Source organism: Narcine bancroftii, chromosome 3, assembly GCF_036971445.1.
Source record: "Narcine bancroftii isolate sNarBan1 chromosome 3, sNarBan1.hap1, whole genome shotgun sequence".
NCBI classification, from domain to species: Eukaryota; Metazoa; Chordata; class Chondrichthyes; order Torpediniformes; family Narcinidae; genus Narcine; species Narcine bancroftii.
Window position 1 is genome coordinate 89,689,265 of NC_091471.1, and position 19,293 is coordinate 89,708,557.

The following is a 19,293-nucleotide window of genomic DNA, read 5'->3' on the forward strand; positions in this document are numbered from 1 at the left end:
ATTCTTGCAATTGTTTTAACGACTGTTCCAGTTCCGTCAAATATACCAACAGATCGTCCGCAAATAAATTAATTTTATATTCTTCATTCTTAACCCTCATCCCTCTAATTTCTTCATTTTGTCTCATTGCCTGAGCTAATGGTTCAATAATCAAAGCAAATAAGACTGGTGACAATAGGCAGCCCTGTCGAGTTGAACGAGTCAATTTAAATGGTGAAGAAATCTGTCCATTTGCCACCACCCTAGCAATCGGGTTTGTATATAAAGCCTTAACCCAACCAATAAAAGAAGGGCCAAATTTAAATTTCTCTAACACTTTAAATAAAAAATCCCACTCAACCCTATCAAAAGCTTTTTCTGCATCTAATGCAACCATTGTTAGGTTGCTTTCGATATGTGTTGACCAAAGTAATTAATCAAAATATATTGTCTGATGCATTTCTATTCTTAATAGAACCTGTTTGATCAATATGTACCAAATTAGGTAAACATTTAGCAAGTCTATTAGCTAATACTTTCACTATAATTTTATAATCTACATTTAATAAAGACATAGATCTATATGAAGACACTTTTAATGGATCTCTATCTTTTTTTGGAATGACAGTTATTAAAGCACTTAAACATGATTCTGGTCACTTCTGATCTTCAGTAACTTGATTCAACACTTCTCCAAATTCATTAGAAAAATCATCATAAAAGAATTTATAAAATTCCACAGGGAATCCATCATCCCCTGTGGACTTTCCATGAGGCATTTCCTGAATAGCTTCCTTAATTTCAAAATCCGTAAATGGAGATTCAAATTCCTGAACATCATTTCCATCTAATACCGGTAACTTTAATTTAGATAAATAAGAATCAATAGAACCATTATCCTGTTTCCCCTCAGAAGTATATAATTTCAAATAAAATGAATAAAACTGGTCATTGATTTCCTCAGGTTTGTAAGTAACTTTTGAATTCTTCTTAGTAGCATTAATAGTCCGAAATGTCTGTTCAACTTTCAATTGCCAAGCAAGTACCTTATGAGCTCTTTCCCCCAACTCATAATAATGTTGTTTAAATCGATTAATTAAGTGCTCAAACTGATAAGTTTGTAAAGTATTATAATGTAATTTCAACCTCGCTAATGCAACATTTTTATCTTCTGTTCCACTTTTCTGAAAATCTTTCTCTAACTCAGCAATCTTATTTTCTAACTCTAAACTTTCTGCCATATATTGTTTCTTAACTTTTGTAGAATAAATAATAATCTGCCCACTCAAATAAGCTTTTAAAGCATCCCATATTACAAAATGACTATCCACAGAATTAACATTCTTGGTCAAAAATAAAGAGGTATGTTCTTTAACAAAAGTAACAAACTCTGTTTTTTTTCATTAACATTGCATTAAACCTCCATCTAAACAACAGACGTACTACCTCCAAACTTTCACAAGAAAAAAGTAATAATGAATGATCTGATATAACTCTACTTTTATATTCAGCTCTTAATACTCTTCCTTGTAAATGTGCTGATACCAAAAATAAATCAATTCTAGAAAACGAATCATGTCGTGAAGAGTAAAAAGAAAAATCTTTCTCTGGAGGATTAACTTTTCTCCAAATGTCCACCAAATTTAAATCTTTCATTGACGCATTAATTTAAGAAAACAATTAAAATCACCACCAATTAAAACATTTTCATTAGAGTTAACAATAAAAAAGCTTCTGAAATAAACCGCTCATCATCTATATTAGGGGAATAAAGATTCAGCAAAGTCCAAGATTCAGCTAAAATTTTACAGTTCACTCTTAATACTCTGCCAGCATACCTCTCTGAAGATTCCAATTCAAATGGTAATTTTTTATGAATCAAAATCGCTACTCCTCTTGCCTTAGAATTAAAAGAAGAAGGAAAAACATGACGAACCCAATCTCTTTTCAATTTCAAATTTCTTTTTCAGTCAAATGTGTTTCTTGTAAAAAAGCAATATCAATTTTCATTTTTTTAATATAAGCTAAATATAAGTGTTTGTGCTGGGCAGCATACCACAAAGGGTTGTAGCCTCCAGGGAAACAGTGGACCGGCTCAGGGTACCAGAAATGGGAAGAACATCCTCACTTGAGAAGGAGAAGCATAAGAGACAACCCCAAGGATGATGACCATGTCAGTGGACCAGCGAGGGGCTCAGCAGCTGAAGGAACCAGACAGGCTGCAAGCTATTGGTTACTTGTGGTTGAAGGACTCACACAGGCTGTTGGCCACGTGATTGAAATTTGTGCAGGCTGCTGCCAACGTGTGGCCAAAGGATTCATCCAGGATGTGGTTGAAGGCCCACATTGCATGCAGGCTTGCTGGAGGCTGGCACATGGGAACCTGGGATTGCAAATGGGATACGAAAGAGTGTGGAGAGGCACCGAAGGCTTCCTGATTATGTTGGAGGTTTAGATCTGGACCTCGGGTTACCGATAATTTGAACTAGAATCTTTGCGGCTGTAGAGGCTACGTGGGCGCTGAAGGCGAATCCATGAACATTGGACTCTTTATTGTTAGGGATGCCTACTCTTTGTTTACCTTGTGGCAGACAGAAGTTGAAGTATATTATGTACATTACATATTTCTTTTTTCATCATTTTATTGGTTTTTGAGAAAATAGTATCAAATACATAGATACATATGATACAAAGTTCAGGTAAAAGTAAATTAAAATTATATACAGTAAACAAGATGCTAATGATCCATGTTGTCAATTAAAAAAAGGAAAAGAAAAAAAAAACTAATGTAATTTCTTGCTCCAGCTTACCTTGTAGTTGAGCACCTAATTTATTTCTAGAGAGAGGGATGCCATCAAATGTGTAAGAGGGACAACATCTTTCCACCGCAGCAAAATGAGCCATCTAGCAATCAGGGGAGCAAAAGCAATTACATGGGATTGAGATGGAGTCAAAATTAAGTCCATTGATCCACTCGTTCCAAAAATACCAATAAAAGGGCTCAGAGAGATTGGTATCAAAAATTAAAGATAGTGTAGTAAATACCTCTTTCCAGTAGTAACAAAGGGAGGGACATTGCCAGAACTTATGATTGTAAAGTACCTTCCTGAATTGTACACTTATCATATTTAGAGGATATATTGGGGTAAAATTTAGCTAATTGAACTTTGGAATGGTGGACTTTGGACTACTTTAAATTGTAATAAGGAATGTCTAGCACAGAAGATGATTGTATCTTCAGGAAACAGTTGTTGAAAGGTCATGTTCCCAAACTTCCTTAATGTTAGATAAAGAACTATCACTAAATCTTAAAAATAATTCTTAAAGGGGTGAAAGCAGTCCTTTCGGATTAGGGCTACAATTATATACCTCCCAGTTAAGATTAAAATCTAAGTCTTGGGGAAGTCTCATCATTAAGGAGTTTAAGAAACTCCTAATCTGTAAATTGATTAGGTAATTTAAATTTGGCAGATAATTGCTCAAAAGATGCAAGGTTTTGGACTATATATGTCCAAGAAAGGTTGAATACCCAATCTGGATCTTTGAGTTCATCCAATGTCTTGAACCGAGGGTTTTTTTAAAAAAAAGGAATTACATAAAATTGAACTAATTAATAAAATCTTTGATAACCAAAGTGCTTTCTAATTTGGAACCAAATACACAAAGTATGTCTAACTACCAAATTATCAGCTAGTTGGGAGAGTGAGAAAGGCAAATATGCTCGAAGTATTGAGATAAGAGAGTGTCTTTTAATAGATTTAATCTCTAAGTCAATGCATCCTGGAGCACCTGAATATTCAATATGATGTATCTGAATAATGATATATCTAATGTTCGCTCCCCAGTAATAAATTCTCAAATTAGGTAATGGAAACTCCTATTACTTTTTGTATTTTGAAGGAATTTTTTTTTTCAAAGGGGACGCTTATTTTTCCATATAAAAGAGGAAATAATTGAGTCTAATGAATAAAAAAAATTAGGAGCAAATACTGGGACAGGTTGAAAAACCTACAAGAACTTAGAAAGGATATTCATCTTAATAATATTAATCCTCCCTATTGTGCATTCCATATTTAATGTATTATTACATGACAATAAAGGGAACCTTTGAATAATCATGAACATTCTGTTAATTTTTCTGATTACATGCTGCATCTGTGTACTTGAATCCCTCTGCATCTTATTGCAAACTGTTATTAGTTTAGTTTATTTATATAGCACATTTAAAACAACTTGTGTTGACTAAAGTGCTGTACAGATCATAAATTACATCTTGACTTAAGCATCTATTTAAAATGCTGTATAAAACGGCTACTTGAGATTCAGAATTGTACCTGCAACACGGTAGCAATCAACAATCACTTCAAAACGCTTGCGAGTAAACTACAGCTTGCTTCACTCACGTCCCCACTAACTTGATTCTTTGTCATTTGCCTACACTGTGGTGGTGATCTTGGACACTAACAAGGGGATTTTATTTTGTTTCTGGTGAGGCTGTTTCCATTCAATGACTTGATTTTTTTATTGAGGCAGATTGTTTAGTTGATCTGCTAGTTATTTTTGTATTTTCCATTAAGTTATTTCTGTCATGCGTTATAATTAGCCATTGGGTATTCCTTCCAAATTGTTACTTGGATGATCAAGAACTCTATTGTTCAAACATGTATTCACCCTTCTTAAATTCCAGGATTCTTCAAAGATAACAGTGTTGACAGATGCACCCTGTGTTTGTATCCTATCTATTCTTAGCACAGTCCCTCACCAGCTGTCTTATCATCAGTGCTATTCTGATGTAAGGTTTTATTGTAATTCGAATCAGTTAATCTGAGTGAATGTGATCATTATTTTTTACCCCACATTTTTCTTCACTTGCTAAAGCAGGGTCGGTGAATACATTTAGAAAATATAGAAGAAATTTGAGCGCATCTATTTCATTTAAAGTATGCTTTGATATGACTGAATGGTGGTGTCTGTGGTCACTTGATGCCAGGTCTCTGAGTCTCCATTGTAGTTTTTATGGTGCAAATAGTCAATCAGTGAAGAGGAAAAACAATTGGGGATGGGAATTTAGTCACACAATTTCAGCATATCATTCTGGATCTTGTAAATCAATTTAACCCAGAATAGCACAATTTAACCACATTTTGGGCTGCTTAGTGACTATCACTGGTGTTTTTATGGAGGGCCTCCATCTCAAGGCCAGCTCCATCCATGAAGAAAAAAAATTAATTTACCTTTTTGTAGAGCTGTCTCAAAAGGCTGCTCCAGCATTGCTTTTATGTGGAGTGGCACCTCGGTGTGCCTTCCGAAGCTGCTGTAGGTGAGGTAACTTTTGCTGTGGTGCCACCTGTCTTAAATACGCCGCGAGCAACGACCGACCTTATTACCCATAATCTCCCATGCAGCTAGAACAGCTCTGGGAAACACAGAGCAGTTCCGGCTGCGTGTGGGATTATGGGTAAAGAATCGATCATTTTCACAATGTTTATATTTCACTCTCACTCACCCAAGAGTTCTTGGTTCTGGATAATGCAGATCATTAATGAAAATAGTCATCATTGATATGGCCGCCGCTGCCACCTGCCTCCGCACCATCAGGCCCCTGGCTTCGTGATCCTGACCCACTGCGACTGGGAGATTGAGAAGCATAAGGGAGCAGAGTGGCAAGTATGGGGACCCAAAGGTGTGGTGACCACGGCCACACTGATGATGACTATTCTGTGATACTCTTGCATAATATGTTCACTAAACAGTTCTGGGTCATGGGTTGATGGTGTCATTGCAATGTTATCAGCCAGCCCATAGCCAGCTGCTTGCACTGGCTGGGCATCAATGGAGTGAGGTTGAGCATCTGCGGTAAGGTTTATGATGTAAGAGCGGAGAGTCTCCGTCTTTACTTTTGGATTTTTTTGCTTTTTAAAAGGGCCCACACAGCCACACTTGTGCCCACACCTCCGCCCTCACAAGCATTTGGGGGCCCAACTAGTCATTCCAAGGAAAGCAATATTTAACTTGTGATTTATCCAGAGTCATCTACTGCATCTGGTGGCCTTGTCTGTATTGGAGAGACTGAATGCAGACAGGGAGATCGCTTCACTGAGCACCTTTGCTCTGTCCACATCAATGTAGCCAACCATTTCAATTCTTCACCCCACTCCTGCGCCAACATGTCTGTTCATGGGTTCATGCACTGCCAAACCAAGGCCACTCATAAATTGGAGGAGCAATACCTAATATTCTGCCTGGCACTCTCCAACTGGATGGCATTAATATCAATTTCTTCGGTTTCTGCTAGCCACTCCCTGTTCTCCCTCTCCCTTGGTCTCTTTACTCAAGCTCTCAATGCCCTTTCTTCTCCATTGACAGAGATATCTCCCCTCCCCTGTTTGCTGTTGTGCCCTCATTGCCTTATCCATCTATTACCTCTTACCTGTGGGCCTGTGCTCCTCCCCTGCCACTCCCTCCATTATTTTATTCAGGCACCTGCCTGGATTTTGCTCATACTTTGATCAAGGGATTGAGAATTATCCCAAGTGCTGTTTCAGCAAGATGTAATAATCAGTATTAACAATGGCTGTACAGAGATGAGATGTGAGAGGAGGAAAGTTGGGGGGGGGGGGGTCCTGCTAGAATACAAAAGAAGGACAATTCCTGCAAAAGATTGCAGGCAAGGCCAACTTTATATATTAAAAAAACTGCGAAATGACAGGAACATGTGACAAAGCATCATACCAAATAAAGATAAGAATAAATGAGTTGGGGGTTGCAAAAATCATGGGAATGGTAGAAGTAAATAAGGGCGGGCTTTAAGACAAGGAGTGGAACAGCTTTTGATAGGTTAAACTAACATATCAATTACTCAATTAACTAACCAATTAAATTAACAAAGGAGTGGTTATTAACACAAAGAAATGTATAAAAAAAGTTGTTGAGTATCAGTGAGTGTGCCTTCACTGAAGGACACTCGCTCTTGCAAGAGTGTTGAATAAAAGGTTATATCGCTTCACCCATTGACTCTGAGAAATTATTTAATTAGTGAGCTGTGTTTCTCACAGGATCAAGCCCGAAACATTGGTTATGTATCTTTATCTTTGCTAGATAAAGTACACTGTTTGACGTGCTGAGTTTCTCCATCATTGTGCTTCCACTGTTTGTTGCATTCTCCCCAATTCTGGTTAACAGGTTTACTTTTTCATAAAGAGACTGGAAACACTTTTCAATTGGTCTATAGGAGTGCATACAGACATTTTTTCTGTATTGCAGACTTCAATAAAGTCCAGGATTTCAGATATGGTGCTCGACCCTTTGGAGATGTCCATCTCAAAGCTTTAGAGCACACATGTCAAACTCAGGCCCGCAGGCCAAATTTGGCCCGTGATATAATTATATTTGGCCCGCAAGATCATATCAAATATGTATTAAAGTTGGCCCGCTGGCTGCCGCGCCAGTATAGCGCATGCACAGCTAATACTACAAATCCCAGAATGCTTTGCAAATGCGTTGGCGCCAGCCCGTCAGGCCGCTAATCGCCCCCACCTCCTCTCTTTACTTTCATTAGCATCTGCGACCTGTCGCCGAACTCACGTGTAATAAACCCCTTACGAAAAATGGCCAAACCAAAGACAGAAAACAGGACCTTTCAAGACAGGTGGGAGGCAGACTGTATGTTCATCAATTTAAAAGACAAACCTGTTTGTCATTGAAGCAAGTTGTTTTTTTTTGACTTGTTGGCTTGTGAAAAAAAATACATTTAAAAGGAGCTTAAAGGCTATAGAGAAATATTATTTATTGAATATTTTATTTCTCAGCTGTCCTCAGCACAAATATGACACATGGATTTTGCATAACTAGCAATCTAGAAAATATTAAACTGTTGTCACCATGCCAGCATTGCACCCTGGTGTGTTACATTGGTATATATCATGACTGACCACTAAAAGTATTAGTTAATTTGGAGCAGGAGAGAGGGCTGCTCAGGGAGCTGAAGAAGGAACTCGTCCATCGTTATTGAATGAAGATCTACCGGGACCAATGCCTGAAGATGGCGCACAAAATCAGTGAACCGGTGCGGACTCGAAAGGCCAACATGGCCTGTTTCCGCTCCGTAAATGGTTATATGATTATATGATTTGTTAATGCTTCTTCTGGAAAGAGTTTAACCAAAACTATTATTAAACATTTATTTTAATAAGAAAAAGTTCAACATTACATATGTTGAAAGAAGAGAAAACATGCAGATGTTGTTGAAAATTTTCAATAAATATTTAGTTTGGCCCATGACTTAGTCCAAATTTTTAATTTTGGCCCTCTGTGAATTTGAGTTTGACACCCCTGCTTTAGAGGGTCTTATTAGTTCTGTGGACAAAGTATATCTTTCGTCACCTGTCCAAGTTCCTCTGACCCTATTAGAACACTTTCTGATCTCTTTCCCATCATTGCACCAGCCATTCATTAGATGTGGAGGAGCGTTATTTGTATTATAATCTGTCCCTTTCAGAGACGTCTACAATGATTACATCTGTAATCCTTGCTAGAATTAAAAGAATGTCAGTCAATTCTATACTGAAAATAACATTTCAGCATGATGTCACAAAGGAAACGTGATGAATGGCACTCTTGTTTCTTTAAAGTAACTTTCAGCATTGAAATTAGAGTGACACCAAATAAATGACAAATTCTTGGCCTAGTTTCTGCCTGTATAATGAATATTAAATGTTTTGTATCAAGGAAATTGTTCTGTGGAGAATCTAAATTTTCATCAATTGGAATATTGTTTCTGAAGTGGGATTAGCTCAAATGGATAAAAAATGGTCAGCATGAATATAGAAGGCCAAAGGTCTTGTTTCAATGATAAGTAACTCTAAGGTGCATGGTTATAACTACTAATGAAGTAAACAGGAATGAACTGAGCTGTGGAGCAGAACAATAACAATCTTAGTTCAAGACTTCTCCTGCTCACATTAATCTTGCATATTTTATCATTCTCTTCACATTTTTACAATTAATTTAAAAGGCACATGAAGGAATTTTCCAATTCCAGAAGCCAGCTTTAGATGTTGGGGTCATGCCAGATAAGAGCCTTTGGGGAATGTAATAAAGGACCGAAATATGAGCTAAGACTAGAGAGATTTCACTGCTCCTGTCCAATTTTAGAACCATCTGCCTCCAGTCCCTCAACTGTTAAGATGGGTTTTCTTCAAGGTACAATTGATTTGTGTGGACTTGTTTTCTCTGGAGTGTAGGAGGATCATATCTTATTCAAATATGCAAAACTCTTGAGAAATCTTCACAAGCAAGGTACAAAGGCTAGTGTACAGAAATTCAAGGACTTGGAACAGTTTATTTCAGTGCCATGTGATTGAAAATTGATATTTTCTCTCCCTGGAGTGAAATGTGATAATTACTATTTCCAGATTATTTCATTTACCTGCAAATTCGACTGGACAGTTCTCATTGAGTCATGTTTGCCCACTTTACACTAATTTCATGTTAAATGTTCATCAAATGAATTGCTCACTTTGTAATGATCCATTGCTAGGAAAATTGGAACATGTTATTCTAGGGTGCTCATCAATGGCCAGCGAGCTAATTAATAGGCCTATAGCGAACTTGACTCCACTGATCCAGTTGTTAACTGCTCTGCTTTGTGCTCTGTTACCCTCTGCTTTTGTTCATTGTTCTACCCATTTTCTGATGGTTATCTGACCAAGACTCCAGCCAGCTTTCAGCAATTGGATGTTTCTTCTCCATCTCTGAGACACTGGATCTAGTGATCATGGTTGCCATATTTAAATTTGTTTAATGTCAGGTATACCAAGATGCCATGACTGAGGATGTTGGTGAGCAGATTAGTTGCCATACTTGGTACAATAGGTAAGGCACAGTGCAAAAGCACAAAGTTACAAAGCGAGTTTAGTTGATACAGATGCAAGATGGCATAATTTTGCAATTTTTGTGATTCATTCAAGTGTTTGATCATGGCGGGAAAGAAATTATCCTTGAAGCTGGTGGTGTGTGATCTTGAAGATTCTTCCTGAATTGGGGGAGGGAGGTGGGGGTGAAGAATGTGGCTGGGTTGCAATGAGTCTTATAAAAGGTTGGTTGCTTTTCCAAGGTGGTGTGAGTTGCAGATGGGGTCGATGGTGGGGAGTTGTAATGACCTGAGCCATATTCACAACCTCTGCAGTTTCTTTCATTCTTGAGCAGAGCAGTTCCTTTCTTATTCAGTGCTGCACCCTCATAGGATGTGTTCAGTGGTGCACCTGTAGAGCTTTTTAAGGGAATCAGAATACATGCCAAATTTCCTTGTTTCTAGGGAAGTAGAAGTGCATCTCTGCTTTCTTGGCCATTGCATGGACATAGATTGACCAAGATAAGTTACTGGAGATGTTTATTCTGAGGAACTCAAAACTGTCCGCTCTCTCTTCCTCAGCATCATTGATGAGGATCAGAGAGTGAGGCTCCACACCTCTTCTGCATCTATAGCCATTTCTTTGGTCTCTCCCTGACCCTTAACCTCTGACAACTTCTGTCTTTTACCCTGTCACTTCTGGGACCCTCCCCATCTATCTCTTCCTTTATATAAGTATTGTCCACTTTCTCTTCATCTTGATTTAAAAAGTCCAGACCTGAATTGTTAACGACCCGTGGATGCTGTGTGACCTGCTGAGTTCCTCCAGCAATCTTTGTTTGCTCAAGATTCCAGCATCTGCAGTTTTGCATTTCTTTTTGAAATTCTGTACCCAGGAAGAATGTGAAGTCTCCTTTGCTGGATATACTTAAGAACAAGATCAATAGAATTTTGGATATAAAGAGAATCTAGGGATATAGAGTTGAGGCAAAAAAAAAACTGTGATTGAAGATGAGGCATGATAATCTGAATGGCCATCTCCTGCATCTATATCTTATGTTTTTATCACCTGTGTGTCATATACCTTCATTTAATAAGGGTCCAGAAACATTTTTGTCATCACTCTGGAAAATAGCAAGTTAGCAGGTGCTGGTGAGTCCTGGAACAGCTATATTCAAAAGTTAAAACCCTTAGACATAGGAGCAGAAATAGGTTATTCAGCCCATCGAGTCTGTCCTGTCTTTTAAGCAGTTTTTCTACTCACATCCACTGCTTGGCCTTCTCATAACCTTTGATGCTCAGCTAATCAAGAACCTATCAAGCTCTTTCTTAAATATATTGAATGACATGCCTCCACAACTACCTGTGGAAACAAATTCCACAGATTTACCAACCATTGGCTAAAGAAATTTTTCCACATCTCTGTTCTAAGTGGATAACTTTCAATCCTGAAATTGTGCCTCTTGTCCATTGGAGACAACCTTCGTACTATTCTGTCCATGCCTTTCAACATTCAAAATGTTTCAATGAGATTATGGCTCATTTTCCTAAATTCCAACGAGTACAGGCATAGATCTGTTAAACACTCGTCTTATGATAAGCCTTTAATTCCTGGAATCATCCTTGTGAACCTTCTCTAAACCCTCTCCAATGTTAGCATATCCTTTCTAAAATGAGTAGCCCAAAACTGCTCACAATACTCCAATTGAGGTCTCACCAATGTCTTGTAAAGCTTCAACATCTCATCCCTGCGCTTGTATTCTATTGCTCTTGAAAGGTATGCCAGCATTTCATTTGCCTTCTTCACCACCAACTCAACCTGCAAGCTTTCAGGGTATCCCATACGAAGACTCCCAGGTCCCTTTGCATCTGGGTATTTACAATTTTCTCCCCATTTAAAAAATAGTCTGGCTGTTTATTTTTATTCTACCAAAGTGTGTGATCGTTCATTTTCCGACATTGTATTTCTTTTGCTACTGTCCATTCTAATCTGGCCATGTCCTTGTGCAGATTTCCTCAACATCTGCAAACTTAGCCACAAAACCATTTATTCTATAATCTCAATTATTAATATACAACATAAAACAAAGTGGTCCCAACACTGACTTACTTGAGTGGAACACCACTCGCAACTAGCAGCCAAACAGAATTTGATCCCTGTATTTCAACACTGCTTCATGCTAATCAGCCAGTTGTCATGCTAGTCTGTTTCTTGTTATGCCATGTACTTTTATTTTGTTAAGTGGGCTCATGTTCAGCACCTTCTGAAAATCCAAATGCACAACATCCACTACAAAATTGCTTTTCAAGTTTTCAGGAATCCAGAAATTGATCTCTTTCAAGGCCCATTTTTACTTTCAGATTGAGATATCTGTGATAATATTATCTCTGATCATGATGAAGAGCCTAAGTATGAGCTGACCATATAGGTTGCTCCCCCTTCTCCCTCTCTGCCAGAACATAGTTTTATGGTGAGGTTCTATGCTTTCCTGAGTTTCATTGAGCTATGTTGGAATATAATTTCAGGATTAAATGTTCAAATATTTTGTAACTACTGATATTTTGCAAAAAGAAAATTATATTTAATTATGAATCTCTTTATTATCAACAGGAAGGGATTTTTGAAAGGAACTACTGACTACCTTCCTGAGAAAACGAGTGACTCTCTTCCAACTAATTTTACAAAATGTGTCCAAGGAGCAATTCATAGTTACAACAGGTAAAATGTTTTCATGCATTATTCAAATGATAATTAGCGAGAAACTGTACAGCAATGAATGATTGATGTACACAGGATTAGTTTAGTCATGAAGCCAGGTGTAATTGTTGAGTATTGGTATACTTGTACTGACTCGCCACTTCGTAGGTATTATTAGTCTGGTTTAAAGGTGGAAATAGAAAAGCTATAATTAATTTATATGAATCATAGCTTTTTCCATTTTTAAAGGACCAAAGCATGGTACTTATAATTTCTTTTTAAAATTATTCTCTTGATCTCTAGATAAACATTTTGATTTTACTGGGGAGTAGTTGCTTTAACTATGTCATAGAGGGATATAGCGTTAAAACCGTGTTTTAGCTCAATGACCATTCTGTACTCAGTTTTACAAAACCTACCGTAATGCATCTTATTCTCATATTTCCACCAACACCTCTTCAGATTCTACCACTTTTCCACCGACACGAGGTAATTAACAGAAACTAGCTCTAAATCTGTGAAATTCCAACTTGGCACATTGGGGCTTTTAATAAGATATTAGCCACTGAAAGGCTTGATTAATCCTTTAATAAATATCACTGGCAGATTGCAGTTTTGTTAGTGGTCAGGAGGAAAAAGGTGTCATAATGCAACATGGGAGGGCCAGGACAAGTCACGAGATATGTTTACTGCTGGGAACTTCAAGCTCTCTTCACCTCATAACTGATGTAGACTGGGGAGTGAGCTTCGCCCATTTTACACAAGTGTATAACCAGTTCTTTGGTCTTAATGGCATTGAGGGAGATGTTATTGTCCTGGCACCAAGCCATTAGTCCCTCTGCTTGCCTCCTGTACTCTGACTCGTTGTTGGAGATCCTGCTTATGACTGGTGTCATCTGTGAATTTATAGATGGTGTCAAAGCAGTGTTTGGCCATGCATTTATGAAAATACAGGAGATGAGTAAGGGGTTGGCCCCATTTTGAGGATGTTTGAGGATGAAGTACTGTAACCAATCCTCACAGATTGCAGTCTGCAGGATAGTAAGTCATGGATCCAATTTCAGAGAGTGGTGCTGAGGTCATGATCATGGAGTTTGGGATGAGTTTATTTGATACTATTGTGTTGAAGGGAGATCTTGCCTGACAAATTTGCTGGAATTCTTTGAGAAATTAACAAGCAGGATAGAGAAAAGAGAGTCAGTGGTTATTTACATGAATTTTCAGAAGGACCTTGACAAGATGCTGCACATGAGGCTGCAAAAGAAGATTGGAGTCCATGGTGTGAAAAGTACCAGGATAGCTTCTCTGTGGATTGTCACCTTGTTGTGCTGGAAAAGCTTGTGTGGTCCTGAGATCCCAAGAGTGATCCCATCTGGTGCTATACTCCTGATAGGGTTACCCATGGCAATAAGGTCAAGGGTGAGATCCCTGACAGAACAATCCAACCAAGTCCTCAAAGATGGAATAGGCAGACGAAGTTACTCTGAAGTTGACCGCTGTGAAGATGAATGAAGGCTGCAACAAATCCATCAGTTCCAATCATCGTGATTTCCATGCCATTGGAATTGGTTGGTCGATTTGTGAACTATCACATGCTTCTTGGAGTGCAACATCAAGCACATGTTAAACAAATACACACACAGGTGTCTTCACAGTGTCCGAATGAAGGCCATTATCCTCGACCCAAGAGATAGCCATGATGACTACCAGCATAAATTGGCACAAGGCAAAGAGTGGGAATAAACAAGCCTTTTCTGGCTGGTCACCAGTGACTAGTGGAGTTCTGCAGGATAAGGTGTTGGGTCTGCTACTTTTAATATTATACGTTAATGATGGAATTGATGGCTTTGTGGCCAAGTTTGTGTATGATACAAAGGTAGGTCGCAAGGCAGGTCATGTTGAGGAAATAGAGTCTGCCATGGGACTTGGATATGTTTGGAGAATGGGCAATGAAATGGAATGCAGCACAGGGAAGTGTATAGTCATACACTTTGGTATAAGGAATAAAGAAGTAGACTCTTTCCTAAATGGGAAGAGAATTCAGAAAGCAGAGGTCCAAAAGGATTTGGAAATCCTATTGCAGAGTTCCTTGCAGGTTACCCTGCAGGGTGAGTCAATGTTAAGGAAGGCAAATTCATTGTTGGCATTCTTTTTGAGAGGATTAGAATATAAAAATAAGGATGTAATACTGAGGTCTTATAAGGCATTGTTCAGACATCATTTGGAGTATTGACAATAGTTTTGGGCCCCATATCTAAAGAATGATGTGCTGGTGTACGATAGGATCCAGAAGAGTTTACAAGAATGATCCTGGGGATGAGAGGATGGCTTTGTTTGATGGCTCTGGACTGTACTTAGTGGAGTTTAAAGGGATGAGAGGTGATATCATTGAAATCTACTAAAAATAAAAAGGGTTGCATTATGTGGATGTGGAGGAGATGTTTCCAGTGGTGGGAGTGTCTTAGTCGAGAATGAACAGCTTCAAATAGAAGAGCATCCCTTTAGAACAGATAAGAGGAGAAATTTCTTTAATAGAGGGTGTGGATCTGAGGAATTTGATGCTGCAGATGGCTGTGGAAGTCAGGTCCATGGGGATATTTAAAGCGGAGGTTAATAGGTTCTTGATTAGTAAGGGTGTCAAAGGTTATGAGGAGAATGGGGTTGAGATGAAAATTTCATCAACCATGATTTGGTGGAGCAGACTCCTTGGGCCAATATGCCTAAATTCTGCTCCTGCATCTTATGGTCAAAAACATTTTCAAGGGAATTAATTTATTGTTAACTCTGCACAGCTCTGTTAAAATGCTGGATAAATACAGGAATATTTGCCTTTAGAGTCATAGAAATGTCTCAACAACACTAGAGCAATGTCAAACTGTATTTTTGTCACATTCTCTCAGATTATCTCCCAGTAACTCTGTAGTACAAAATTAATGAAATATCTTTAAGTGCAGCTTTCATGCTTGTGTTGATTTATTGATATCACCCAATGAGGGGTGACCTGATAATTTATAAAATCATGAGAGCCATTGTCTCTGACACAAAATCTAGCCCTGTGGTGAAAAAAGAGAGGGAAGAGAAGAGGTCAGCTATAAAGATAGGGGATTTAAAAGTGAGGGGAACAGATAAGAGGTTCTATGGAAGGGATTGAGAACCCTGGATGGGAGTTCATGGCATTCTTAGGGAGGGTGAGCAGCCAGAATAGTGGTCCATGTAGGAGCCAATGATATGAGTAGGAAAGGTAATGTGGTCCTGTAAAGAGAATTCAGAACGTGAAGTTGGAAGGATAGGACCTCCAGGGTTGTGATCTCAGGATTGCAACCCATGCCGTGCGCTAGTGAGATTGGAAATAGAGGGTTAGTTCAGCTTAACATGTGGCTAAAGAGATGGTGCAGGAGGGAAGGCTTCAAATTTATGGATCATTTAGCTCTCTTCCAGGGAAGGTAGGACCTGTACCAGCAAGATAATCAGCATCTGAACTGAAAGGGGACTGGTATCCTTGTGGAAAGTTCTGGTAATGCTGTTCCAGGGGATTTAAGCTAGATATGCAGGGGGATGGGAGTCAGAGTGCCAGAGCAGATAGTGAAGTGGAAGAGGAAAAAGATGATGTTAAGACTGCACACACAATCAAAGGGTTGTGCGTGGTGGAAATGTTCTCAGGTACATCTATTTCAACAAAATGAGTATTGTAGATGAATTTAGAGCATGGAAGGGAAGGGTTAGAGCATGAAAAGGATGAATGAGGAGGAGTGATGTTGCTAAGACAGGAAAAACTAGAGGGCTCATCTACTGAGGCTATATGGGTGGAGCTGAGTAATTGGAAAAATATGACCACATTAATGGGGTTGTATTACAGAACACCCAATAGTCAGTGAGAATTATAGGAGCAAATCTGCAGGGATATCGCAGGCAGCTTCACGAAGCTTACAGTTGTGACAGTGGGTAATTTTAACTTTTGACATATTGACTGGGACTCCTATAATGTAATAGAGAAGCATGGCCTAGAGCAATGATTCTCATCCTTTTTCTTTCCACTCACAGACTACTTTAAGTAGTGCCTATACCATCGGTGCTCTCTGATTAGTAAGAGATTGCTTAAGGTGGTCTGTGAGTGGGAAGGGAAGGTTGAGAATTATTGATCTAGACCCAATTGTTACTGAAATATTTTGCTTGAGAGAAATTGTCATTGGCCTATTTCCTTTGGAGTTATGAAACTGTGCACATAACAAGTCAATTAGGTATGATTAAAACAATGGTTTTCAACCTTCTCTTCCCACTCACAGACCACCTTAGGTGATCCCTTGCCTATCACAGAGCACCTATCGCATAGGGAATACTTAAAATGGTATGTGAGTGGAAAGAAAGGTTGAAAACCACTGGCTTAGTTAGTCAAATGCATTCAGGACATTTTTCTAAATCAATAATCAAGGTATAATTAGAATGAAGGTGACACATATGTAGGGGAACACTTTTTGTCCAATGATCATAATGCCATTAGTTTCAAGATACTAAAATGAGATTCAAAATTGGAGAAAGGCAATTTTGAGGAAATGAAAAAGGATCTAGAAAACATGAATTGGACTAGGAGGTTGTTTTTGGGCAAGGATGTGCTTGGTAAGTGGAAACACGTTGAAAGCGAAATTTCAAGAATACAGAATTTGTATGTTCCTTTAAGGATAAAGGCCAAAGTTAACATGCACAAGGATCCTTGGTTTTCAAGGGATATTATAGACTGATAACAAAGAGAAAATGAGGTACTTGAGGACTATTTTTTTTTAAATGCGGGAAAAACTATGGAAATCAGGAGGGTTAAAAGAAGACACGAGGTTGCATTGGCAAACAAGTTGAAGGAAAATCCTAGGGGCTTTCATTGGTATATTAAGAGCAAAAGGATAGAAAGGGACAAAATTGGTCCTCTTGAAGATCATAATAGTTGGCTATTTTTGGAGCCAGAAGAGATGGGGGAGATCTTGAATGTTTTTTTGCATCTGCATTTACTGCCATAGAGTAGGGGCAATTGAGGCAAGTAGGCAGGAGAGTCATGGAGCCTATAGTGATTCACTATATGCTTGCTGTTCAAAAGCAAATAAAAGTGGATAAATCCCCAGGGCTTGACAAGATATGGCCTTGGACCTTGAGGGAGGATCATTTAGAAATTTCAGGGGGCCTGGCAGATGTATTTAAAATTTCCTTGGCCACAGGTGAGGTGCCAGATGAATGGAGGTTAACTCTTATTCGTTCCTTTGTTTAAAAATAGGCTTCAAAAATTACGCAGGAAATTGTAGGCCAGTGAGCCTGAGACCAGAAGTAAGTTAGTTATTGGAAGGTATTCTGAGATTGGATATACAAAGACTTTTAGTGATAGCCATCCAGAAGCCTTGGATGAATCAGAAGATTCACAACCTGCTGAGGACCAGATCAAGGGCATTTAAGGCTGGGAATCTAAGTCTCTACAAGAAGTACAGGTGCAACCTGCGGAAGGCCATTTCTGAAGCAAAGTGGCAATTCTGGAGGAAGCTAAATATAGAGACAAATACACGTCAGCTATGAGAGGGAGCACAGGCCATTACAGCCTACAAAGTGAGGGTGTAAGGGTTAAAACAACAAAATGACTTACAAACATATTTTTGCAAGAAACCAGCCAGCAAATATTGTTTACGAACTCCATGAGTCTGTTGCGCCTTGTAACAGATAATTCCAAGGTTAACTGGCTTGCATGTTTTAAAGTAAACAGTTTAGTTTGAATTTGCTTTTGTTCTGTGTAGAACCAGAGCAAAATGAAGACAGTCCAGATAATTCTTTTTGAATGTTTTTTGAACATTCTTTTGAGTGTATTAACTTATTAATATTTTATTGTCCATTTTATTAATTGTTTTAAGTAAGTTTTAATTGTTTTATCAAAGTTCTTAATTAATAACATTTTAATAAACAGTGGAAAAACTCAATGCTACTTTAAAATGGACTTTACATTTAACGAGTCAAAACAACAGCCTCTGCTTATTGTCCAAGCAATTATAAAGGGAGATAGTCACCACAGAGGGCAAACATCATGGCTGAAATGCTTCATTACCCAAAGCCTGCTTTGAGAGGGAGAACCCAACATTGCCAACTAGAATCCCTGCAAAGGGTGAGGACTCTGATATCCCTCTGAGGACAATGTCAGAACATCATTCAAGAGAGGGTCAGCTCCTGATGGTGTACGTGGCAGGGTACTGAAAATATGTGCCAACCAACTAGCCAGAATGTCCATGAACATTTCCATCCTCTCAAAGCTGCAATCTGAGGTTCCCACCAGCTTCAAAAAGGCATCATTCGTCCCAATGCCCAAGAAGAGCAGAGTGAGCTGCCTCACTGACTATCACCCAGTAGCATTTATATCTACTGTGATGAAATGCTTTGAGAGGCTGGTCATGGTCAGAATCAATGTGTACCTAAGAAAAGATCTGGACTCACCGCAATTTGCCTATAATCACAATCGATCCAGTGCGGACGCAATATTTCTGGCTCTTTACACAGCTCTAGATCACCTCGAAAACAGCAACTCATACATACGGCTGCTCTTAATTGACTAGACTTAATTGACTTGACTTCAACACCATTATTCCCTCAGTGCTGGTCAAGAAGCTGCAACTCCCCCCCCCCCTCCACAACTGGATCCTTGACTTCCTCATTGGAAGACCACAGTCAGTACGAACTGGAAACAATGTCGTCTCCTCACAAATTATCAACACAGGTGCACCTGAAGGATATCTGCTTAGTACACTGC

At 38.7% G+C, this 19,293-nt stretch overlaps 1 protein-coding gene across 1 annotated transcript in view; it reads left to right on the top strand.

The window, feature by feature from the left end:
- Nucleotides 1-19,293, top strand: part of LOC138756697 (protein FAM149A-like) — a 174,309-nt gene that overhangs the window by 49,592 nt on the left and 105,424 nt on the right. Inside the window, 1 exon segment of the mRNA XM_069923084.1 lies at nt 12,441-12,548. Coding sequence (XP_069779185.1) covers nt 12,441-12,548 — 108 coding nt within the window.